The sequence below is a fragment of the Leucoraja erinacea genome, chromosome 20 (assembly GCF_028641065.1).
Source record: "Leucoraja erinacea ecotype New England chromosome 20, Leri_hhj_1, whole genome shotgun sequence".
NCBI classification, from domain to species: Eukaryota; Metazoa; Chordata; class Chondrichthyes; order Rajiformes; family Rajidae; genus Leucoraja; species Leucoraja erinaceus.
Window position 1 is genome coordinate 32,347,966 of NC_073396.1, and position 26,005 is coordinate 32,373,970.

The following is a 26,005-nucleotide window of genomic DNA, read 5'->3' on the forward strand; positions in this document are numbered from 1 at the left end:
TGCTGTAATGGACACACATTTGAAACTTCAAACGGCGGAGATAGAGTGGATAGAAGGAACTGTTTCCACTAACCGAGAGGTCAATAATTAGAAAGGCCATATTTAAGAACATTCTAGAGAATTAGAGAACAACTGAGAATCTATTCATGCAGAGGTCGGGAACTTGATCAAAGGGTTTTGAAGGCCACAACTTGCATCACGTTGGAAATGTAACAAAGGAGGGCTAGATGTAGACAATTTCAAAAACTGGGAACTGTCAACAGTTTTTTGGGCTGGAATTGATTGGTAAAATAGCCTGCAGATGTGCCAAATAATTCTGATTTACCTCTAATCTTGGGAAAAGTAATTTCTTGGACCATTTTTGACATTGCTTTGAAGAACGTTTTATTGCATGTTCCATCCATCTGTGCCATGTGACAAGAAGCCGCACTTGGATGCAGAAGTTCTGTCACAGGTGGGACCATGTGATATTCCCGTTTGTTGCAGCGTATTCTTTGCCAGTCATGTAGGCTCTCCTGTGGTTCATTTTCTCAGGAACCTTGCTGTGTGTTCTGAGCTTTGTGTCGGCCATCATTATTGGCATCCTGGATGGGAATGGAGCAAAACAGTTGGGACTAGATGGAGTCCTTCAGCAGGAATCCAAGAAAGTGGTAGGTGGATTCATGGACATAAACTATTGCTTTTGGGTTCAGAATTGATTATCTGATTATCAGTCGTTATGCAGAGTAATCCTTGGTCTTTGAAGTAGATTTCTGGCAGCTGGGATCCATAAGATCAGTTTGCTTTACTTTCACTGAGTCGGATCTAACTCCACCTCCCCAACTCCCCAATTCCACAATATCTTCTCTGACTTTTCTGTTCTTTTTCCCCCAAAGAGGCTGCAGGATATTCGCCACTTGTCTCTCCGCTACTGGTTGCTTGTTCTCACCATCATGTTCTTCTATAATGGAATTTTTCCATTTATTGCAGATGCCAGGTAAGCAGAGTTCATGATATTAGTTCTCTAAGGTTCTTATTACCATATTCCTAATGGTCCTATATGACTGATTATGTGTAGGGTCTGGTTTAAACTGAAGATAGACACACAAAACTGGAGTAACTCAGCGGGTCAGACACCATCTCTGGAGAAAAGGAATAGGTGATGTTTCGGGTCGCGTCCCTTCTTCAGACTGAGAGTCAAGGGAAAGGAGAATGAGAGATATAGATGGCACATAGAACAAAGAAAAGAAAGATATGCAAAAAGCAACGTTGATCAAGGATAGGTGGAGCCCACAATGGTCCATTGCTGGCTGTGGGGGTGGTGATAACAAGTTATACAGACAGTGACAGTGAAACTAGTATGACGACGAGGGTGGGGGAGGGACACACAGAGAGAGGGGATGTAAGGGTTACTTGAAGTTAGAGAAATCAATATTCATACTGCTGGGTTGTAAGCTGCACATGCAAAATATGAGGTGCTGTTCATACAATTTGCACTGGCCCTCACTCTGACAATGGAGGAGGCCCAGGACAGAAAGGTCAATATGGGAATGGGAGTTAAAGTCTTTGGCAGGAGTTCAGCGACCCAAAACGTCACCCATTCCTTTTCTCCAGAGATGCTGCCAGTCCTGCTGAGTTACTTTAGCTCTTTGTGTCTATCTTAGCATTGATAGATTGTTTGACTGGCGTTATATGAACAGAAAGTAATGTAGGCATAAATAAGCTCTAAGAAATATTGTTCTAATGGTGTGATCGTGTTATTTAGGTCACAATTGAAGTCTGCTAGTTTATATAGTAATTATCATGGCCTGTTGTTATAGTTTTAAGCGTTGGTTAGTTGTATGGAACACTTCTACAGGGTTATTAATAAAATTATAAAATAGGAAAATCAAATACTAGTTGCCATTACATGTAATGAAGGCATTTATTTTTCAGCAAGTTTATACAGGATAAGTATCCGGGCTACAGTCAGCAAGAAGCCTCGTACATCACTGGTGCTGTGTTCGATACCTCGTTGATTCTGTTGCCCATAGCTGGAATCCTCATTGTGAGTATTGTGTCATTTGCTTTAACTGCAGGGTAGTGTGTGATCACTGGGAATATCAGGTATCCTTGTAGTGGATATTATGTGGCATTGAGCTCACGGTGAACCTTAAAGAATGCACAAAATTGAGTCTTTTTAATCACTTTTATATACTGGAGGATAGCAGGGAGGTTTGAGTCACATTCCAACACAAATTCCCCCTGAAGAAGGGTCCCAACCCGAAACGTCACCTATCCGTTTTCTCCAGAGATGCTGTCTGACCCGCTGAGTTACTCCAGCATTTTGTTTCTATTCCCTCATCATGTTGCCTATTCTCTCATAATTTCTCTGCTTCAATCTACATCTTTGACAACCGTTTTAATGTGGTCTCCTCCAATTCTGAAATGAGAAAATAAAAATCTCCAGGTTGTGTAGAATCCATGTTTGAGCTTGCAGCTCTTCTATTTTTCTCAACCACCTGCTTCTTCTGCCTTATCCTTGTCCCATCTTTCCTTTGTGCCTGGTCTGACCCTCTCCAGCCTTTCTTCATTGCTGCCATGAGTACAATGTATGAAAACTAGAACAACTCTACCACGCAGCTGGTGACATCATTCAGATCTGGCTGTGTAGCAGCCTAGCCCATGTGACATACGTGAGTCATATGCTTTCATGGAGGGAAGAAGCAGTAATAAAAATATAAAATAAATTGTATTGTAAAGACAAAAATTAAGTCTGGAAACAAAGCATACTTTCAAAGAATAATTTGCCAATCTAAAACCAAATAGAATGAAAGATCTCCCTCGGATGGTCACGTCGCACAGACACATCTGCACTTTAGCCTGTTGAACTGTTTTGACTGTTTTACTGTTCTTTTTACAATCCATGTTCTCGGGATATCTTAATCCAAATTTTATTAGTTATTAATGTTATGACATTGGACGGAAGTTGCATACCAAATCTCGTTACGCTTATGTGCAATGACAATAAAATATATTATTATTTTTATTAGATTTAGGAATTCATTGAATGGTTTGTCAGGCTGACGGAACCAGGTCACCACCCATCACAATTTCTTTAATGATGTATTTACAAATTAATCCTTTCATTGTTCCTGTAATCTTATTTCAGGATCATGTAGGATTGAGAGGAGTATTTGTCACAACGTGTGCTGTGTTGACAGTCCCGGTTTTTGCACTCTTGGCGTTTACCTTTGTACCACCACTGGTTTCTATGATATGGCTGGGAGTCACCTACTCGTTTGCTGCGGTAAGGGGAACATTTTATTTTCTCTCAGCTTTAAGTAACTGCCATCACTTATGCATCCATTATAAAAGGATTCTGAGTTGTTTCCAAAATACACTTTCAAAGAATTCTGGTAGTTTGTGAAGTAAACTCATGCTCGAATCCTGCAATAATATTGCGGTGAATCCGGGGAATAATTCTCTGATTTTGGTACTTTATTGTTCGCTTTATAGGTAAACTCTGCTTATTTCCACAGGCAGCTCTGTGGCCATCAATCGTCTTAATCGTTCCTCTGGCAAATCTTGGAACAGCTTCAGGAGTCACAACCTCAGTGCAAATGATTGGTGTTGGTGTTTGCAACCTGATAGTTGGACAGATCCTTGGAAGCAAATTCAGGTGAGGTGTTTTGTTTAGTAGTGGTCACTGTAAAGAAAGGTATATTAATGTAAATATAATGCTCTTATATTCTTTTATCTTGATTGCTGTATTAATTATCTTGTCTTACTTGATCCACTAACTCTACAGACTGAGAACCTTATCTTTACTGACAGATGCAATGTACACACTACTGGTGATAATGAAAATGCTGTATATTCAAGATAGGCACAGGTTGTTCGATACATCTAGATGTAATTATGTGACACAGAGCATAAAAGGAAAACAACCTATGTGACAGAATGCTGAACTGTAACTGATAAAGAGAAACAAGTAGAAATGATATGTACCACAATGCACAGCTACCACAAGTAGAGATCAGTCCTGAACTAACTACCTCTTTGATGACCCTCAGACTTTCTTTGATTGAACTATACTGGCTTTACTTTCTTCTAAAAGTTACTCCATTACGTATCTGCACACTGAATGACTTGATTGTAATCACGTAATGTCTTTCCGCGGACTAGTTAACACGCAAAAAATGCTTTTCACTGTGCACGTGACAATAAATAAAATAAATTGAATGCAGCAATTGAATTAGATTTAAAATATATCAAAACCTACTGTAGATCTCAAATGCGAATGCAGAATATTGACACCCAGTGTTAGGGTGCAATGACCAGTTAAGCATTAAAGCTCCACAATTTGCACATGGTGAATATCTTTTTGTTGAAGCAAGAAAAAGTCATTGAGCCCGTGAATGTACTTGAAAAATCAATTAGATTATGACCATTCTATTAAAATCACTAGTCACATTCGTCACCAAGAAATGTCCTGAAGGAACATTTAAATTTTGTTTTTCAATGAAATAAGTGATCTAGAGTGTCTCCACCATGATCTTTAAGCAGTTAGTTCCATCATAGGGAAGAAAGGGAATTCCATTACATTCGACTGTTTTTGTACTTCACACGTATTGTGTTGACTCTATGTTCTCTGCCACTTGAGAAATCTCACCTGCATTATCTAAGGTCAGATTTATTTTAGTAAAGCAACCTTTCTTGCAGCCTTGAGTCCTCTATTCCATACAGGTCTGTCATTTCTTCTGGCACAATTGCATGACATTTATACCCATTGACTTTTTAGTTCTATCCTGGCAACATACCTCACCAGCCTCCTGTTTATCTTGTTAAATTTATACCACCTGAAAAGGATGATTTTGCACTGTTGGCAGGACTTGTGGTGTTACTCTTGGCCAAATTGGAGAGGCTAGGACACTAAAGCTGAGGAAAGGCTTCTGGGCTGCTAGGCCATTTGGTCAATTTAAAAGTGCTTTCTGTAGAAATGGGACAAGCTGCAGAATAGTGCCAGTTTGTCTAGAGCCTAGATAAGTACTGCAGGAAGAGATGGGAACATCTGCAGACTCTGACAATTAGGTGCAAAATGCATAGAATGGATTGGCAAACCAGACATACACATGGTAAATAATGTTACAAAGCTTTACTTTGCTGGATGTTGATTGGATTAAGTATTGAGCCTTGTCTGGTTTTCTTGCATATCATATGTTGCGATGTTCGTTTCCTCTGAGAAACACTGTTTGAATACAATGTATTATCCACTATATTGGGTTAGGGAAATGTCTGTCATGTATGGGGTTAATTGATATTTGGTATTGGACTGTAAAGAAACCACCCCCATGTGGTTCGGCCGCTCGAGGTCTGGGGACTTATAAACGTTCGCTCCCACGAGGTCCTGTGTCGATCTTCTGGGAGAGCGCTTAGGACTGCGTGACCTTCTGGAGTGTCTCTGTTTGAGCGAGACCAAGAGGGCTTGATCAGGCAGATACGAGGATCAACCCGCGGTGGTTAGGTACAGTAGTGGGAACCGTAATTGTGTTTTGTCAAAATAAAGTTTAGATGCGCAAGTGCTTGACTCAGTGATTTTTTACTGGAACTAGACTGGGGGGAAGCTTAGAACGAGCAATTTACAGTGGCAACATGCCTCTTTTGCCAGTCTAAGCAAATGGAATAAACTTCACAAACGTTTGTACCTTTTGCAATAAGAGGTATTGCTTGCTGGTCTGGTTCTATTTCCTGGTTCAGCTTCATTACCACAGTGTTGTTTTCGCAAACTAACTTGAATTCAAGAGTCAATGGTGGTGGCAGATTATTTCCCCCACCCGTCACGCACAGTTAACCTTGCAAACAATTCTTAAACAATGTGGCCAGTTCCAAGATGTACATCAAATTAAATTATGAAACATCTTCCAGACACGATCTGTAGATAAGCATATTATTTTAATGGTAAATATAAGAATTATGGAACTACTGACGTTCTGATTGCGCTCCTTGTGAATCTAGATTAGTTGAGTTGTGGATGGAACTCTTTGGTCCATCGGGCCGGCAGTGGCAGTTTAAGTAGGGATCTGAAATGGAAATGAAGGGACAATGGAATCCAGGGAGGTTTTCTGGAAAAGGTTTTCCCTGGAAGCCATCTTGGAGGACCAAGTAATCATGTCATCCACATTCACCAGACCAGTCCGGTGGCTCATAGTCATAGTCAAACAGTGTGGAATGAGGCTCTTCGGCCCAACTTGTCCTCACCAACCAACATGTCCCATCTACACTAGTCCCACCTGCCTGCATTTGCTCATATCCCTCCAAACCTATCCTATCCATGTAGAAGTCTGAATGTTTCTTAAACGTTGCCATGGTATCTACCACAACTAAATCCTCTGGCAGCTCGTTCCATACACCCACCACCCTTTGTGTAAAATAAGGCTACCCCTCGGGTTCCTATTAAATGTTCTCACCCTTGCCTCAAACCTGTGTCCTCTGGTCCTCGATTCCCTTTATCTGGGAAAGGGACTGGGTATCAATCTTCTTGGTCGATGCTTCAATATGGGTGGACCAGGAGATGTTGTTGGTGGTATTGACTTCGAGAAATGTAAAGATTTTGACCATCTCTACTTCGGCACCGTCAATGCACACTCCCTGAAGTTGATCACTATCTCCTTTGTCTTGCACATGTTGAGAGAAAGGTTGTTGTCTCGACACCGGGACACAAGGTTCTCAATCTCCTACACAAGGTTGCCAATCTCTTACACCAGGACACACGGTCCTCAGTCTCCTGAGACCAGAGCTGCCCAGTTTACAAAGGGATACACAAAGTTGTGAAAGGAAGGTGAGACTATTGCTGAAATCTGAAACCAAAAGGAGAATGCTGGAAATACCCAGGTTGTATCTGTGGAAAGAAAAATACTTAGTTAATATTACATACGCATAACCTTGCAGCATAAGTGGCATGTTATCTAAAAATGTTGCATTCAATATTTCGTTCTTAAGGCTGCAAAGTGCCCAGACAGAAGATTTAAATGCCAAACCGTATGTTTGGTTTTGATATACAGCGTATAATAAAACCTCACAGAGAGGTCAGTGGGAATGGGGTTGAGAATTGAACAGTCAGGTAAATAGTTCGGGGTAAGCCTTGCAGACTTAAATGGGATGTTCTCCAAAACCACATTTTGTGGTTTCAATGTAGTGGGACTATATCAAGAGTTTTAAATGCAATACAATAGACTGGAAGAAAGGCTAGAAAATGTAAATACATAACTGGATTGTGTGACCTCAGCACCCAATGCCTGCGACATGATAAGTTGCATCGTTGGTCAGTAGGAGATGGTGTTTGGGTCTCTTTGGACGGTTATGAGATCCTGTGGTTTTCCAGCATAAAACTCAATTACTTACGAAGAACACCTTGGATGATGGAGAGGCATTTTTTGTTAAAAGGGGCAAGACAGGTTTTCTGTTTTTTCCCCAGGATTTTTATTTTCATTTCAGATTTGCAAATGTAAAAATTTGGAATTACTGTTGGTATTTTCATAATCCATTTTTTTTTTTTTTTTTAAGTCAAATGAACCAAAGGCGGATTGGAGAAACTGTATTTCCATTGTTCAGTTCCTTGTTACTAACACTTTGGGTTTGACACGCAGTGACGTGAAGATCCCAGTGTGGTGCTGGCGGCAGGTGATGATCTTCATGCTGGCCAACACCATCTGCTGTGTGGTCGTCTCCGTCCTTCTCAATATAGTGGACAGCAGACAGGTAAGAGGCTCACTTTGAGGCAAAGACTTAAATGTGGTGAAAAGTTCACATTATTCCTTAAATATTGCTGGGGATGGTCATGGGGGTTGGTGCTATATAAAACGCGTGCCGGAGAAAATGTTTTCCTGACCAAGGAGGGGAGCTGGTGCAGTCCTGTTCATGCACGACTGTGGTCTGACTTAGATGCTGACCTTCTTCTATGTCTGGGTTGACGGTAGAATCTAGAGCAGATGAAATGAAAGTCTATGAAGGATCTCCATGAAGCAGGTGTGTACAATTGGTCTTGATCCTGGTTCATCTGGACACCATGTGCAGGGAGGAACTGCAGATGCTGGTAGCGAAGATAGACACAAAATGCTGGAGTAACTCAGCGGGTGAGGCAGCATCTCTGGAGAAGGAATGGGTGACGTTTCGGGTCAAGAGCCTCTAGTTCTAGTTTCCCTCGCCCCTGACTATCAGTCTGAAGAAGGGTCTCAACCCGAAACGTCAGATTCCCTCTCTCTCGAGAGATGCTGCCTGACCCTCTGAGTTACTCCAGCATTATGTCTATTAATAAGACATTATTTGGTAGCATCTCAGATGTAAGGAAAATTGCTACTTGCTGAAGTCATATTGGTATTATATTCCAAACAAAGTGGATAGATTTATTGTGCTTTGCCTTTTCTCTCTTACCTAGATATTGTGTCCATAAACAGACATAGTTATTTTTCTCTTTTCTCAATCCCTTTGTTCACTTTTATTAATCTTCCTTTCTCTTTCCTCTTGCCATAGGTTTTCCACTTTCTCTCACAATTTAAACCACACTTTGCCATCTTTCTCAACTCGCATGATAATTGTTCATGTTTTTTTATCGCTGGAAGAACCATGATCGTATTCTATAATAAAAGTGATATTTAGTTGTTTTATCTTAACCTTGCTCCTGCCTATCCCAACTATAATGTTGACGATGTTGACTCTTTGCTGGCAATGATCCTTTCCAATCAGAAGCTGTTGAGAATGAGTGCTGACAGTCCGCTATCTACAAAGGAGGTGTGACCTTGTTAAAACTTCCCTCGTCTTTGCAAAAACATTTAAAGAGTCATAGAGTACAGCATAGAAACCTTTAAACCTCCTCCGGCCCACCCCAATCATTGGAAAATGTTGTTATCTTTGTACTCTGACCCATTGACTATTTTTTAAAGCATCATCAACTCCAAGTTGAACTGATATTTCATTCCCTCCCTGCTTCTAGGATAACACGTTGAACAAAACTACCAAGCACTCTGAAGCTACGAACGAAGAAAATGAAGAAACACCTGAAACATCTCCTCTGCTAACAGATCGCAGCACTTAGAAACAAAATCAACTAAAGGATATCGGGAAGAACAATGTAGCTGTAAAATGGAAACGGGGAACTCCAGGTACACAAGGCTTTGGTCAGGCAAGCAGCAGGTCTAGAAGACATATAGAGATGACGTCTTGGGTCAGGACCTTTCTTCAGACTGAATGTAATGAGTGGGGGGGGGGTGGGCGGGGGCAGAAAGCAGGAAAAGAGGATGCCACTCTCTGCAGTTCCTTGTGCATCCATTTTATGGCTCCACTGCAAAATCCCCTCAAAGCATGCCTACTTTGAAGAAGTTCTCCTCACTGATGGGAGTTCTATGAGACCTCTCTCACTGCTCCGCCTCTGTGATTCCTGCTGCTCTCCGACCTTGTTCTGACCTAGCCTCGCTGGCGCAGCCGCATGCGTTTCCTCAACACTTACCTGCTCCATCAATCAATCAATCAATCAATCAATCAATCAAAGACTTTATTGTCATTCAAAAATACACCAACAAATGCAAGTCTGAACAAAATTTTGTTGCATCTGGCTCACTGTGCAACTTAAAAAGATAAAATAGATAATAGATGTGGCACATTATATGGAATTCAAGAGTCTGATGGCTCGGGGGAAGAAGCTGTTGCAAAACCTGTCCATTCTGCTCCTTATACTACGATACCTTTTGCCCGAGGGCAGCAGAGTGAACAGTCCATGATGGAGATGTGTGGGGTCTTTTATAATGCTGTTGGCCTTGGACAAGTAACGTTTGCACGCAATGTCCCGGATTGAAGGAAGAGAAGTCCTGATGATTTTTTCAGCCATCCTCACCACGGACTTCCAGTCGGAGGCTTTGCAGTCCCCAAACCAGACAGAGATGCGGCTGGTCAAAATGCTCTCTGTAGAAAGTGGTGAGGACGGGATGGGGGAAGGCGAGCTCTTCTCATCCGGCGCAAAAAATGCAAACGCTGCTGCGCTCTCTTAACTAGTGATACGATGTTTTGTGACCAGATCAGACTGTTTGTGATCTGCACCCCCAGGAACTTAGTGCAACTGACCAACTCCACATTGATGTCATTAATGTGTAGTGGTGTGTGACTGTGCCAGTATCTCCTCAAGTCAACGATGACCTCCTTTATTTTGTCAACATTCAGGATCAGATTGTTCGTGTTGAACCAGTCCACCAGTCTCACCTCCTCCCTGTAAGCCAGTTCATTGTCGTCCCGGATAAGGCCCACCACTGTTGTGTCATCTGTGTACTTCATGATGTGGTTTGTTCTAAACCTGGCACAACAGTCGTGGGTCATCAGGGTAAACAGCAGTGGACTCAGCCCTGAGAGGAACCGGTGCTCAGAGAGATGATGTTGGAGGTGTTCTTTCCAACCCGCACTGACTGGGGTCTGTCAGTGAGGAAGTCCAGTAGCCAGTTACATAAGGGGGTGCTGAGGCCCAATTAACCCAATTTGCTTACTAAGTGCTGAGGGATGATTGTATTGAACGCTGAACTGAAATCCACGAACAGCATTCGCACATGTCACGGACTGATTGCGGGGCATCCTCAAGGGGGAAGGTGAGAAGCCGGAAGTCAGCACAAAATGACGTTGGGAAGACAAGGAAAGAGATTCTGCAGCATGTCTTCAGTGAATTCAGATAAGGCTGAAAAGCAGGACCTCCAGGGTGGTTATCTCCGATTTGCTTCCAGTTCCTCGTGCTGGTGAGGGCAGGAACAGGGAGATGGGGGATCTGAATGTGTGGCTGAGGAGCTGGGGGTGGGGATTTAGATTCTTAGACCATTGAGATCTGTTTTGAGGTAAGAGTGAATTGTACAAAAGGGACGGGTTGCATCTTAACAGGTGGGGACCAGCATTCTGGCAGGCAGGATTGCCACTGCTACACAGGTGAGTTTAAACTAAATATGGGTGGGGGGGGGGGGGGGGGGGGGAGAAGACAAACTGGAAATATAACTGGAAAGCTCACGAAGGGATAGGAGAGTATGACTAATTGAAATAGGAATCGATGTGAAAGGTGAGGTAAGTAATGGATTAAAAGTATTAAATATGAATGCACAAAGTATAAGAAATAAAGTGGATGAGCTTGAGGCTCAGTTAGAAATTTGCAAGTATGATGTAGGAATTACAGAGACATGGCTGCAAGAGGACCAGGGCTGGGAACTGAATATTCAGGGGTTACGTCCTATTGAAAAGACAGACAGGTGGGCAGAGGGGATGGGATAGCTCTGTTGGTGAGGAATGAAATTCAGTCCCTTGCGAGGGGTGACATAGAATCAGGAGATGTTGAATCAGTATGGATAGAACTGAGTAATTGTAAGGGTAAAAAGACCCGAATGGGAGTTATCTACAGGACCAGTAGCCTGGATATAAGGTGCAAATTGAATCAAGAGTTAAAATTGGCATATCGTAAAGGTAATGCTACAGTGGTTATGGGAGCTTTCAACATGCAGGTAGACTGGGAAAATCAGGTTGGAACTGAACCCCAAGAAAGGGAGTTTGTGGAGTTCCTCCAAGATGGATTCTCAGAGCAGTTTGTACTGGAGCCTATAACGGAGAAGGCAATTCTGGATTTAGTGTTGTGTAACGAACCAGATTTGATAAAGGAAACTCGTAAAGCAGCTATTAGGAGGTAGTGACCATAATATAAGTTTTAATCTACAATTTGAGAGGGAGAAGGGAAAATCAGAAATGTCAGTATTACAGTTGAACAAAGGGGACTATGGAGCCATGAGGGAGGAGCTGGCCAAAGTTGACTGGAAAGATACCCTGGCAGGGATGACAGTGGAACAACAATGGCAGGTATTTCTGGGAATAATACAGAAGGTGCAGGATCAGTTCATTCCAAAGAGGAAGAAAGATTCCAAGGGGAGTAAGGGGCGACTGTGGCTGACAAGGGAAGTCAAGGACAGTATAAAAATAAAAGAGAAGTATAACATAACAAAGATGAGCGGGAAGCCAGAGGATTGGGAAACTTTTAAAGAGCAACAGAAGATAACTAAAAAGGTAATACGGGGAGAAAAGATGAGGTACGAAGGTAGGCTAGCCAAGAATATAAAGGAGGATAGTAAACGATTCTTTAGGTATGTGAAGAGGAAAAAAATAATTAAGACCAATGTTGGACCCTTGAAGACAGAAACAGGTGAATTTATTATGGGGAACAAGGAAATGGCAGGCGAGTTGAACAGGTACTTTGGATCTGTCATCACTAGGAAAGACGCAAACAATCTCCCAGATGTACTAGTGGCCAGAGGACCTAGGGTGACAGAGGAACTGAAGGAAATTCACAGTAGGCTGGATATGGCGTTGGGTAGACTGATGGGATTGAAGGCTGATAAATCCCCAGTGCTGCATATCAGAGTACTTAAGGAAGTGGCTCTAGAACTCGTGGATGCATTGGTGATAATTTTCAAATATTCTATAGATTCAGGATCAGTTGCTGTGGATTGGAGGGTAGATAATGTTATCCCACTTATTAAGAAAGGAGGGAGAGAGAAAACAGGGAATTTCACCCAGAGAGTTGTGAATCTGTGGAATTCTCTGCCTTCTGTAGTGGAGGCCAATTCTCTGGATGCTTTCAAGACAGTTAGATAGAGTTTTTAAAGATAGTGGAGATATGGGGAGAAGGCAGGAACGGGGTACTGATTGTGGATGATCAGCCATGATCACAGTGAATGGCGGTGCTGGCTCGAAGGGCTGAATGGCCTACTCCTGCGCCTATTGTCTATTGTTGCATCTGCTCACAAGGCGAGGCTTTCCACTCTAGAATATCCGAGATGTTCTCCTTCTTTAGTGAACATAGTCCCGTTCCCCCCGCCCCTGCTGTTGTGGATGAATCCCTCACCTGTATCACAGTGAGTTAAGGGTACAGTGAGTTAAGGGTGCAGTGCTTCATAGTAAAGGTACAGTTTAAAGGATTAAGATTTTTCTAGTGGGAGTGAGTTGATTTAATTTGGGGTAAGCCATGTCAGTTGAGATCAGCCCCGTGCATTGCTCATCCTGCAACATGTGGGAGATCAGGGATATTGTCGGTGTCCCTGGTGACTACGTGTGCAGCAAGCGTCCAGCTGCAGCTCCTGGCAGACCGCATTGAACGGTTGGAGCTGTGGTTGGATTCTTACTGGAGCATCCACGATGCTGAGAAAGTCGTGAATAGCACGTACAGTGAGTTGGTCACACCCCAGGTAAAGGTGAAGCGGACAGAAAGGGAACGGGTGGCCAATAGCCAGTGTAGCAGCAGGCAGGTAATGCAGGAGTCCCCTGCGGCCATCTCCCTCCTAAACAGATATACCATTTTGGATACTGTTGGGGGAGATGGCTCATCAGGGGAAGGCAGCAGCAACCAAGTTCATGGCACCGTGGGGAGGAAAAAGAGTGGAAGGGCTATAATAATAGGGGAATAGATAGGTGTTTCTGCGGCCGCCAACGAGACTCCAGGATGGTATGTTGCCTCCCTGGTGCAAGGGTCAGGGATGTCTCTGAGCGGCTGCAGAACATTCTGGAGGGGGAGGGTGAACAGCCAGTTGTCGTGGTGCACATTGGCACCAACGATAGAGGTAAAAAATCGGGATGAGGTCCTACAAAGTGAATTTAGGGAGCTAGGAGATAAACTTAAAAGTAGGACCTCAAAGGTAATAATCTCTGGATTACTACCAGTGCCATGTGCTAGTCAGAGTAGAAATAGGAAAATATTTCAGATGAAATATGGTGCAAGGGGGAGGGATTCAAATATCTAGGGCATTGGAACCAGTTCTGGGGGAGGTGGGACAAATACAAACAGGACGGTCTACACCTGGGCTGGAATGGAACCAATGTCCTTGGGGGAGTGTTTGTCAGTGCTGTCGGGGAGGATTTAAACTAATGTGGCGGGGGGTGGGAGCACGAGCAGAGAGACAGAGGCAGAGAGACAGAGGCCCAGGAGCTTGGAGCGGGCGGAGTTCCCAACTCTGCAATGTTCCATTCACGTTTCAAAAAAGTGGGCTTGAAGCCGCTGATTGGTGGAAGCGACAAGAGGAAGCAGCTGATTGGGAGTCAGATCCCTGCTGATTTCTTCCAGCACTTTGTATTGTATCCTGGGCAAGGGGGGAGAATGAGGACCAGGAGTTTATTGTTCTGGATGTCAGGTGTGGGAGGTCATGGAGTCTGATAGCCTTCCAGGCGTCCACATCTGCGCCAGGTGCGTCGAGATGGGGCTCCTAAGGGACCGTATTAGGAACCTGGAGCAGCAGCTCAATGACCTCGGTCTGGTCAGGGAGAGTGAGGAGGTCATAGAGAGGAGTTACAGAGAGGTGGTCACTCCAAGACCACGGGAGGCAGACAAGTGGGTCACAGTTAGGAAGGGCAAGGGGCAGAGGCAGGGACTGGAGAGTACCCCGGTGGCTGTACACCTTGGAAATAAATACTCCTGTTTGAGTACTGTTGGGGGGGACAGCCTACCTGGGGGTAGTGACAGCGGCCGGGCCTCCGGTACAGAGACCGGTCCTGTTGCTCAGAAGGGCAGGGAAAAGAAGAGGAGGGCAATAGTAATAGGGGACTCTATAGTTAGGGGGTTGGATAGGCGATTCTGTGGACGCAATCAGGTGACCCGGATGGTAGTTTGCCTCCCTGGTGCCAGGGTCTGGGATGTGTCTGAACGTGTCCAAGATATCCTGAAATGGGAGGGAGAGGAGCCTGAGGTCGTGGTACATATAGGTACCAATGACAGGTAGAAAAAGAGAAGAGGTCCTGAAAGGAAAATTTAGGGAGTTAGGAGGAGTGTTAAGGAGAAGGACCAAAAAACGAACAATCTCAGGATTACTGCCTGTGCCACGCGACAGTGAGAGTAGGAATGGAGTGAGGTGGAGGATAAATACGTGGCTGAGGGACTGGTGCAGGGGGCAGGGATTCAAGTTTCTGGATCATTGGGACCTCTTTTGGGGAAGGTGTGACCTGTACAAAAAGGACGTGTTGCACTTGAACCCGAGGGGGACCAATATCCAGGCGGGGAGATTTGCAAAGGCTACTGGGGAGACTTTAAACGAGAACGGTTTGGGGGAGGGACTCAAATAGAGAAAGCTAGTAGACAGTGTGTGAGGCAGGGGGCAGAGAAGGGAAGCACTCAGATCCAACATGTAGGGGAGAAAGAAGAAAAAGATCATAAACAGAGAATAAGAGGTGGTGGGTTTCTTAAATGTGTATATTTTAATGCTAGGAGCATTGTTACAAAGGTGGATGAGCTTAGAGCCTGGATTGACACCTGGAAGTATGATGTTGTGGCGATCAGTGAAACATGGTTGCAGGAGGGCTGTGATTGGAAACTAAATATTCCAGGATTTTGTTGCTTCAGGTGTGATATAATTGGAGGGGCAAGAGGTGGAGGTGTTGCATTGCTTATCAGGGAAGATATTACAGCAGTGATTTGGCAGGATAGATTTGAGGGCTCTTCTAGGGAGGCTATTTGGGTGGAACTAAGAAATGGGAAAGGTGTAGCAACACTTATAGGGGTGTATTATAGACCGCCTAATGGGGAGCAAGAATTGGAAGAGCAAATATGTAAGGAGATAGCAGATATTAGTAGTAAGCACAAGGTAGTGATTGTGGGAGATTTCAATTTTCCACACATGGGCTGGATGGTTTGGAGTTTGTAAAATGTGTGCAGGATAGTTTTTTGCAGCAATACATAGAGGTACCTACTAGAGACGGGGCAGTGCTGGACCTCCTGTTAGGAAATGAGACAGGTCAGGTGGCGGAGGTATGTGTTGGGGAGCACTTCGGGTCCAGTGATCACGATACCATTAGTTTCAATATAATTATGGAGAAGGTCAGAACTGGACCAAGGGTTGAGATTTTTGATTGGAGAAAGGCTAACTTTGAGGAGATGCAAAAGGATTTAAAAGGAGTGAACTGGGAGATTTTGTTTTGTGGGAAGGATGTAGAAAAGAAATGGAGAGCATTTAAAGGGGACATTTTAAGAGTACAAAATCTTTATGTCCCTGTTCGGTTGAAAAAAGGAAATAGTAATAATTGGAAAGGGTCATGGTTTTCAAGGGAAATTGGACACTAGGTTTGAAAAAAGAGAGAGATCTACATTAATTATAGGCAGCATGGAGTAAATGAGGTGCTTGAGGAGTATAACGAATGTAAAAAGAATCTTAAGAAAGAAATTAGAAAAGCTACAAGAAGATGTGAGGTTGCTTTGGCAAGTAAGGTGAAAGTGAATCCAAAGGATTTCTACAGCTATATTAATTACAAAAGGATAACGAGGGACAAAATTGGTCCATTAGAGAGTCAGAGTGGACAGCTATCTGCAGAGCCAAAAGAGATGGAGGAGATATTGAACAATTTATTTTCTTCGGTATTCACCAAGGACAAGAATATTGAATTATGTGAGGTAAGGGAAACAAGTAGAGTAGCTATGGAAACTATGAGTTTCAAAGAAGAGGAAGTACTGACACTTTTGAAAAATATAAAAGTGGATAAATCTCCAGGTCCTGACAGGATATTCCCTAGGACATTGAGGGAAGTTAGTGTAGAAATAGCAGGGGCTATGACAGAAATATTTCAAATGTCATTAGAAACGTGAATGGTGCCGGAGGATTGGCGTACTGCGCATGTTGTTCCATTGTTTAAAAAGGGTTCTCTCTAAGAGTAAACCTGGCAATTATAGACCAGTTAGTTTGACGTCAGTGGTGGGCAAATTAATGGAAAGGAACCACCTTCAACTAGCATCGCAACCGGCTTCGACTAGAAAATTACCGATTTTTAAAAAGGCAACCTATTATTAGTCGCGGCCGGTTTTGAATTTTTGTAAATAATCGCCGGAACATAGAAGTAGCGGAAACCACTTTGGACCTTTAGGGAGACTGACAATAACCTCCGGGAACCGCACGGAAACCTTGGGTGGGGCGCAAAGTCTCCAGAGATTTCCGTTCAGATTTCCTAAGTGGGACAGGGACATGTTTGGCACAGACTAGAAGGGCCGAGATGGCCTGTTTCCGTGCTGTAAATTGTTATATAGTTACATGGGTGCAAAATGAGGGTAGAAGCAATAGGTAGTAAGGTGAAAAGTAAAAGTGGCAGGCAGACAAATCCAGGGCAAAAATCAAAAAGGGCCACTTTTCAACATAATTGTATAAGGGGTAAGAGTGGTGTAACAACAAGCCTGAAGGCGTTGTGTCTCAATGCAAGGAGCATTCATAATAAGGTGGATGAGTTGAATGTGCAGGGTGACCAAGGCTGGGAGCTGAACATCCAGGGATATTCAATATTCAGGAGGAATAGACAGAAAGGAAAAGGAGGTGGGGTAGCGTTGCAGGCCAGAGAGAAGATTAACGCAATAGAAAGGAAGGACATTGGCTTGGAGGATGTGGAATCGATTTGGGTAGAGCTGCGAAACACTAAGGGGCAGAAAACGCTAGCGGGAGTTGTGTACAGGCCACCTAACAGTAGTAGTGGAGTTGGGGATGGCATCAAACAGGAAATTAGAAATGCGTGTAACAAAGGTAAAACAGTTATAATTGGTGACTTCAATCTACATATAGATTGGGTGAATCAAATTGGCAGGGGTGCTGAGGAAGAGGATTTCTTGGAATGTATGCGGGATAGTTTTCTAAACCAACATGTAGTGGAACCAACGAGAGAGCAGGCTATTCTAGACTGGGTATTGAGTAATGATGAAGGGTTAGTTAGCAGTCTTGTTGTGCATGGCCCCTTGGGTAATAGTGACCATAATATGGTTGAGTTCTTCATTAGGATGGAGAGTGACATAGTTAATTCAGAAACAAGGGTTCTGAATTTAAAGAAAGGTAACTTTGAGGGTATAAGACGTGAATTGGCCAAGATAGTCTGGCAATTAATTCTTAAAGGGTTGACGGTGGATATGCAATGGAAGGCATTTAAAGACCGCATGGATGAACTACAACAACTGTTCATCCCAGTTTGGCAAAAGAATAAATCAGGGAAGGTAGTGCATCCGTGGATAACAAGGGAAATCGGGGATAGTATCAAAACAAAAGATGAAGCATACAAATTAGCCAGAAAAAACAGCCTACCAGAGCACTGGGAGAAATTCAGAGTCCAGCAGTTGAGGACAAAGGGCTTAATTAGGAAAGGGAAAATAGATTATGAAAGAAAATTGGCAGGGAACATAAAAACTGACTGCAAAAGCTTCTATAGATATGTGAAGAGAAAAAGATTAGTTAAAACAAATCTAGGTCCCTTGCAGTCAAAAACAGGTGAATTGATCATGGGGAACAAGGACATGGCAGACCAATTGAATAACTACTTTTGTTCTGTCTTCACTAAGGTAGACATAAATAATTTGCCGGAAATAGCAGGGAACCAGGTGTCTGTCCAACCCCTCAATCTTCTAAATTCTAGCGAGTACAAGCCGAGTCTATCCAGTCTTTCTTCATGTGAAAGTCCTGCCATCCCAGGAATCAGTCTGGTGAACCTTCTCTGTACTCCCTCTATGGCAAGAATGTCTTTCCTCAGATTAGGAGACCAAAACTGTACGCAATACTTCAGGTGTGGTCTCACCAAGGCCCTGTACAACTGCAGTAGAACCTCCCTGCTCCTATACTCAAATCCTTTTGCTATGAATGCTAACATACCATTCGCTTTCTTCACTGCCTGCTGCATCTGCATGCCTACTTTCAATGACTGGTGTATCATAACACCCAGGTCTCGTTGCATATCCCCTTTTCCTAATCGGCCACCATTCAAATAACAGTCTACTTTCCTGTTCTTGCCACCAAAGTGGATAACCTCACATTTATCCACATTATACTGCATCTGCCATGCATTTGCCCACTCACCCAACCTATCCAAGTCACCAATCGCAGCTTGATTCCACAACTAGTCTTCCCTTTCCTGCTTTCCATAGAGACCACTTCCTCCATTACTCCTTGGCTCATTCATTCCTCTCCCCTCCCCCCCCCCCCCCCCCCCCCCCCTCAGCTACTTTCTCCTGCAACCGTGTAGATGTAACACCAGTCCATATACTCCTCCCTCACCTCAACCCAGGGATCTCAACAGTGATTTACATGCACCACCTCTAACATGGCCTCCGGTGTGAACTAAGTGAGCGATTCACCGAACACTTGTGCCCGGTCTGCAAAGGATCTCCCGATGATACCCATATTATTTTCCCTTCACATTCTGACCTGGGCTCCCTCCACTGCTTGTGTAACTTACAGCCCAACATTGAATTCTCCAGCTCTGATTAACACCCTCTGTAGAACACCAAAATGTAGAAGTGAGAAAAGAAAAACAAACCTAAAAGCTGGTTACACAAAAAAGCTGTGTGCCTTAATGAGCGAAGGAAAAGAGCCGAAATTCACCAACCAGCAGTAATAAGGTGGATGAATTGAATGTGCTGCTGCACCTGCTGAGTTTTCCAGCTTTTTTGTTAACAGATTCTATGCATCTGTAGTTTCCTTGAGACCTTACGGAGGCATGTGGCTCCAGGGGTGAATTGAATGTGCAGTTACTTGGAGCTATGAATTGAGATGCAGGGGTTATTCAGATACATACAAGGATAGACATACAAGGATAACAGAAAGGAAGAGGTGGGGTGGCATTGCTGGTTAAAGAAGAGATTAATGCAATAGCAAGGGGAGACCTTATCTTGGATGCTGTAGAATCTGTATGGGTAGAACTGCAAAATAACCAAGGGCAGAAAACGCTTGTATACAGATCACCAACCAGCAGTCATGAGGTTGGGGATAGCATCAAACAGGAAATTAGAGATTTGTGTGGTAACGGTACAGTAGTTTTCATGGGTGACTTTAATCGACATATAGATTGGGCCAACCAAATTGGTAACAACACTGAGGGATGGATTTCCTAGAATGTATTAGATTGTTTTCTAATCCAATAAGTAGCAGGCCATCCTCTACTGGGTATTGTGTAATGAGGTAGGAGTAGTTAGCAATCTTGTGCAAAGCCCCTTGGGGCAACAGTGACCATAATATGGTGGAATTCTGCATTAAGATGGAGAGTGACATTGTTAATTCAGAGACAAATGTCCTGAACTTTGAGAAAGGTAACTGATGGTATGAGATGGGAATTGGCTAGGATAGACGGGCAAATAATACTTCAAGGGTTAATGATGGATATGCAATGACAAAGATTTAAATATTGCATGGATGAATTACAACAAATGTTCATCCCAGTCTGGCGTAAAAATAAAACAGGGAAGGCGGCTCAACCGTGGCTAACAAGAGAAATTAGAGATAATATTAAATCCAAGGAAGAGGCATATACATTGGCCAGTGGAAGCAGCAAACCGGAGGACTGGGAGAAATTTAGAATTCAATGAAGGAGGACAAAGGGGTTAAGTAAGAGGGGGAGAATAGAGCATGGAAGAAAGCTTGCGGGGAATATAAAAAATGACTAAAAGCTTCTTTAGATAAATGAAGAGGAAAATATTAGTGAAGACACCTAGGTCCCTTACAGTCAGAAACAGATGAAATTATAATGGGAAACTAGGCAATGGTAGACCAGTTAAACAAGTACTTTGGTTCTGTCTTCACGAAGGAAGACACAAACAATCTTTGGCATAATGACAATCGTATCAAGGCAATAATATTTTTAGCTGGTCGATTTTTATTACATTTAATAATGTCTAGTCTCGATAATCTTCAGCAATACTGTAAGCAGTTCAACAAATATTTGACACTTGCTTCAGCCTATATAGCCACAAAATGGGTAATTGACTGTGTGAAACTGCCAGTGGAGGGTGGGTTGTTGCTACAGGGTAGTTCCTCTTGGTCCGCCAAAATATTTCAAATGGAATTTAAACTGGAGGTGGCGGATGGTGGACTTAAGCAAGGCAGTCCACTAGCCTTTTACTGCTAACAGGAAATAGAAGCATCCTTGGGTCCCTGTTGCTCCATGCCAAACCTGATCTGAGAGTCAAGTGTATTAAGATTTCAAATGGGATTTGTCAGGAATAGGTTTATCAGGTATATAAGAGATATTGAACTTTGACATATAGTCAATTCATCAGAAGTCTGAAAAACTAATTTTGAACTATGTGAAACAGGTGCTTTTGAAGGATTTGAAACATGTTTATATAGTTTTATATAGTTCAGGATTGTTTGAACTGTATTTTGTACAGATTTAACACAATTACTTGGCCTGCTGTAATGTTATAATGAGTTTGTTCACCACAGCTATCAAGACTCGTTTCACACTGTATAATCTTGGTTATAATTTTTGGATTTCAACATATTTGCTGGAAAACAATTTCTCAACTCTTGAACCCTGTAAATAACATCTTTGGATCGGTGGAATATCAATTCTAAACCTTATTAGAATAAGTTGCATTTCTTTGCAAGCATCGGTTCATGCAATCGTACTTCTAACTTGTGCCTTCTGGAGGATGTTTAAACTAAAGCTCTGTGGAGTCAAGGAAGAATCACTGTTGTAGAATGCCCATCTCCACCTTGCTCTTATAGCCACAGACCAAATCTGGCTAATGTAACCTGGTCAGTTTTCCTGTTGTCTGGCAGGTGGCTGAACTGGAACAAGTGTGTTGAAAGGAACTGCAGATGCTGGTTTACATCAGAGACACAAAATGCTGGAGCAACTCAGTGGGACACGCAGCATCTCTGGATAGAAGGAACGGGTGACATTTTGGGTCGTGAAGAAAGGTCTCGCCTGGAAACATCACCCATTCCTATCCTGGGATGCTGCCTGTCTCGCTGAGTTACTCCAGCATTTTGTGTCTGAACTGGAACAAGCTGTTACAGAGTCAGCCTGTTCTGAAGCACGTCCTCGCCAACAAAGCTAGGTTATTTTTGGGTCCCTGGCTTCGATGCTGTTAAGATTGTTCAGCTCTGTGCCTCCTTTCCTTCTGATTGAAATAGGCAGTACCGCCTCATATCTTTACCTCTTTAACCTCCGGTTCCTGCCTCTTTCCCTTGGGATGGAGATCAGTTGCAGCTCATGTTGACCCCTTTAGAAGGCATGAGATTACTTACTGCTCATGTCTTAACCACCAGGAAGCTACGATTTAACAGCAGGACTATGTTGAAGTTTCACTACAGTGAATAATTGCAACTGCATCTCTGGCCACATCGGATTGTCAAGTATGTTAAAATTCTCACAATTTCTGAGATTTAATGGCCTCGCCTGTTGTCCATCTGTTCCGTCCTCGCCCGGAGCCCCCTCACCTCTTGTGCAGCCGTGCCACTGCCAGCGATGCCCAGGCCTTGGGCATGCGGTCGACCTGCCAGCAGAGCGGCTGCAAGAGGCCACTCTTCCACTGGCCCTGGCTGACAGTGGCCAATTCATTAAAATAATTTCATTGATTGCACTCAATAAGAATTTTTAAAAGTATTAAAATATTACACGGAAATGGTATTTAAATAAAATATGAAGATAAAAGAGAAAGATTGGTGGCGGTAACGTTGGATTTTGCCAGCTGCGGCCTGTGCATGGCCGAGGGGCCAGTTGTGAAGTGCGTTCGCCTCTCCATTTATTGTGGAACAGAGTTTGACCTAGTAGGTGAACGGAGACAAGGGTCAGCGGTCCTGTTTCACTTGAAATCATGGGCCAGGTGTCTACTAGATTAGGGCTGATATTTTTATAGCTGCTGAAAATATCTCTGAAAACTTTATAAGCCTAAATTCTAACACCAAACAGACACTCAGCGATGGGTATATGGAAGTAGATGCAGAAGGAGGTAGTTAAAGCAGGTGCTATAATAGGATTTAGAAGACAATTGGAAATGTAAACAGTTAGGAAAGGTTTAGAGCGAAATGCAACTGGCTTAGATGGGACATCTTGATTAGCATGGACAAGTTGGGCCAAAGGGCCTGTTTCTATGCTGTATAACTATGACAAGCTCCAACTTCTTAAAAGCATGTTTTGGAAAGAATTATAGTTGATCAAACACTACTCCTGGTCTTGGTACAACATCCTTGTATAGCAGCAGGCCCATTACCTTCCTATAACCTTTTACTGGGGCTGCATGAAGTGGATAATAGTTAACTCGGGGGTAGGCCATTTAGGAGAGATGAGAAAAAAACGTTTTCACCCAGAGTTGTGAAACTGTGGAATTCTCTGCCACAGAAGGCAGTGGAGGCCAATTCACTGGATGTTTTCAAGAAAGTTAGATACAGCTCTTAGGGCTAATGGAATCAAGGGATATGGGGAAAAAGCAAGAATATGGCACTGATTCTGAATGATTAGCCATGATCATATTGAATGGTGGTGCTGGCTCAAAGGGCCTAATCCTGCACCTACTTTCTATGTGTCTAATAATGGAGGCCAATATAGGTCAATGGTTGTTGCTGAGCTACAATAGGTGTAGGCCATTCGGCTCTCCGAGCCAGCTGATGGCTGGTCATCCCCAATCAGTACTCCGTTCCTGCCTTCTCCCCATATCCCCTGACTCTGCTATCTTTAAGAGCCCTATCTAGCTCTCTCTTGAAACATAAACAGAAATCTGGTTTGGCATTAGCCAGAAAATAAGCTGTATGAGAAAGTAATGCAAACCACAACTGATTATATTTGGCTGGGTTAGCAGGAAATATGATCTGTAGTCAAACTCCAGCTCACCGGGGAGAGGATCAAATTTCCATAGCTCTAGCTAAAGCTTTGCTGTGTGGAAAATGTTTGAAAATTGCTATGGAAGAATTTAAACAAATTGGAAAACGAACTGATCAATACTGGTAGAACCAATATTGCAATCAGGCAGTCCATTTACTCTTTATTTCCTTTTCCATTACAGCAACCAGTGTAATGCAGGTTTGCTAGTGGCTGACTTGACACTACTGGTGGTGACAGATAACCCATTAATGTAAAGCAAGAAGGGCTTTTGAAGTAAGATAATAAGGTCGTATTTAGTACAGTGGGAATAGGACAGATCTGGTTTAAATTAGATTACGTATGAAAACCAGTACCAGAATCATGACATTAATTTATCAATTGTACGAGCTTTAATTTACAATGGATTTGACAGTTGCAAATTGAAGAGGGATGGTAACTTGGGGGGGAGACTATGTATAAACACAGCTTTAATTTCTACATGGAGAAATCAAAATGTATAAAAATACCCTTTAATAAAATCTGACAATGTGCACTTTAACCACATGTGATTTTTTTTCCTGTTACAAATCTCAAATTATGGAGTAGAGGCAAATAACTAAATGATGGGTCTTTGTCCCAAACATCATGGAGGGCACTGTGATTAGAATATGGTGGCAGGACTGCAGAGAAAGGGTGATGGATGGAACTTGAGTGGCAAACATATGGGACAAATGGTCTCCTACACTGGTGCCTTTCCATGTTCGCCAAGATGCCGGTTGAGAAATATATCAAGAGTCATAAAGACTGCATGAAATGCTGAAACATGAACAAGATCAAGCTTTGGGGAAACACTTCAAGGAAACGCATAATAAAGAAATGTATTAGAACTTGAAAGGTTTATAGAAACTGGCCCTAGAAACATAGAAATAGCTGCGGGAGTAGGCCATTCAGCCCCAGGCCAGCAATGTGATCGTGGCTGATCATCCACAATCAGTACCCCGTTCCAGCCTTCTCCCCATATCCCTTGGTTCCGCTAGCCCCAAGAGCTCTATCTAACTCTCTTTTGAATGCATTCAGTGAATCGGCCACCACTGCCTTCTGAGGCAGAGAATTCCACAGATTCACAACTCTGGGTGAAAATGATTTTCATCATCACAGCTCTAAATGGCCCACACCTTATTATTAAACTATGGCCCCTCGTCCTGGACTCCCCCAACATCGGGAATATTTTTCCTGCATCAAGCTTGTACAATCCCTTAATAATTTTATGTTTCAATAAGATTCCCTCTCATCCTTCTAAATTCCAGTGAATACAAGCCCAGTCGTTCCATTCATTCAACATATGACAGTCCTGCCATTCTGCGAAAATAACCTTGCGAACCAACACTGCACTCCCTCAATAGCAAAAATGTCCTCAAATTAGGAGACCAAAACTGCATACAATACTCCAGGTGTGGTCTCACCGGGGCCTTGTACAACTGCAAAAGGACCTCTTTGCTCCTATACTCAAATCCTATTATGAAGGCCAACATGTCATTAGCTTTCTTTACTGCCTGCTGTACCTGCATGCTTATTTTCTGTGACTAATCTACGAGGAAACCCAGGTCTCGTTGCACTTCCTTTTCCTAATCTGACATCATTCGGATAATAATCGGTCTTCTTGTTCTTGCCACCAAAATGGATAACCTCACATTTATCCCCATTATACTGCATCTGCCCACTCACCATCCTATCCAAGATCACCAGCCTTTTACTGGCCATTCAGCTGAAGCCACAGCTTTCAAAAACTAGATCTCAATCTCCAAATTCAGCAAGTGGCCAATTGAGATATCGAACCTATCAGTTTAATTATCTCATACTTTGGACTTGAGGATTTCTAAAAATAGCAGAAGGTCAAAATAGAATAGACTTGCAGGGCCTGGTTTAACATTACAAGGGCCAGCACAGACGATGCATTTTAAAAAAAAGGTAAAGTTATTGGGCTTGTTCTTGTCCTCTTGAATTGCCAAAGCTGTGGTTGTTATATGACAATGTTAAACCTTCACTAAGTCACATTAAGAAAGGAATATTGGTCCTGGATTGCAGTGTAGATTTGCCAGATTTCCAGTTCAGGGCTTATGTTGGAAGATTACACACAGGACTTTATCCGTTGGAATTTAAGGGCAGTGCAAACTTAAGATAAACATCTAATTTCTCTTTATGTATCCAAGTTTGGATATTGGGATCATCTAAATTAGTTGCAGTTCTTTCAAATGAAATTTGAAAATAATTAGTTTGCAACTCCAATAGACATTGGATCAATTATTAGCTGAAATCAGATAGACAATTTTCATTAACTAAAATATATTATGTTATAAGGGGCAATGGGTGCACAAAATTAGGCCCCATATAAAAACTCAGAAGGCACAAATGTTTGAATTAGAAACATAAATGGGAAAGTGTGTTTCTAATACTCTGTGATTTA

The 26,005-nt window shown here is 42.8% G+C and overlaps 2 protein-coding genes across 2 annotated transcripts in view; one reads left to right on the forward strand and one right to left on the reverse strand.

The window, feature by feature from the left end:
• Positions 1–26,005, reverse strand: part of LOC129707058 (small ubiquitin-related modifier 3-like) — a 261,239-nt gene that overhangs the window by 85,385 nt on the left and 149,849 nt on the right. The gene's annotated exons all lie outside the window — the stretch shown is intronic.
• LOC129707053 (major facilitator superfamily domain-containing protein 1-like) overlaps positions 1–26,005 on the forward strand; it is an 82,969-nt gene that overhangs the window by 21,329 nt on the left and 35,635 nt on the right. The window contains exons 7-13 of the mRNA XM_055651809.1: positions 535–650; positions 876–976; positions 1,915–2,026; positions 3,131–3,268; positions 3,501–3,640; positions 7,608–7,719; positions 8,951–9,119. Of these exons, the coding sequence (XP_055507784.1) occupies positions 535–650; positions 876–976; positions 1,915–2,026; positions 3,131–3,268; positions 3,501–3,640; positions 7,608–7,719; positions 8,951–9,052 (821 nt within the window). The 3' untranslated portion in view covers positions 9,053–9,119. The remainder of the gene's footprint in view (positions 1–534; positions 651–875; positions 977–1,914; positions 2,027–3,130; positions 3,269–3,500; positions 3,641–7,607; positions 7,720–8,950; positions 9,120–26,005) is intronic.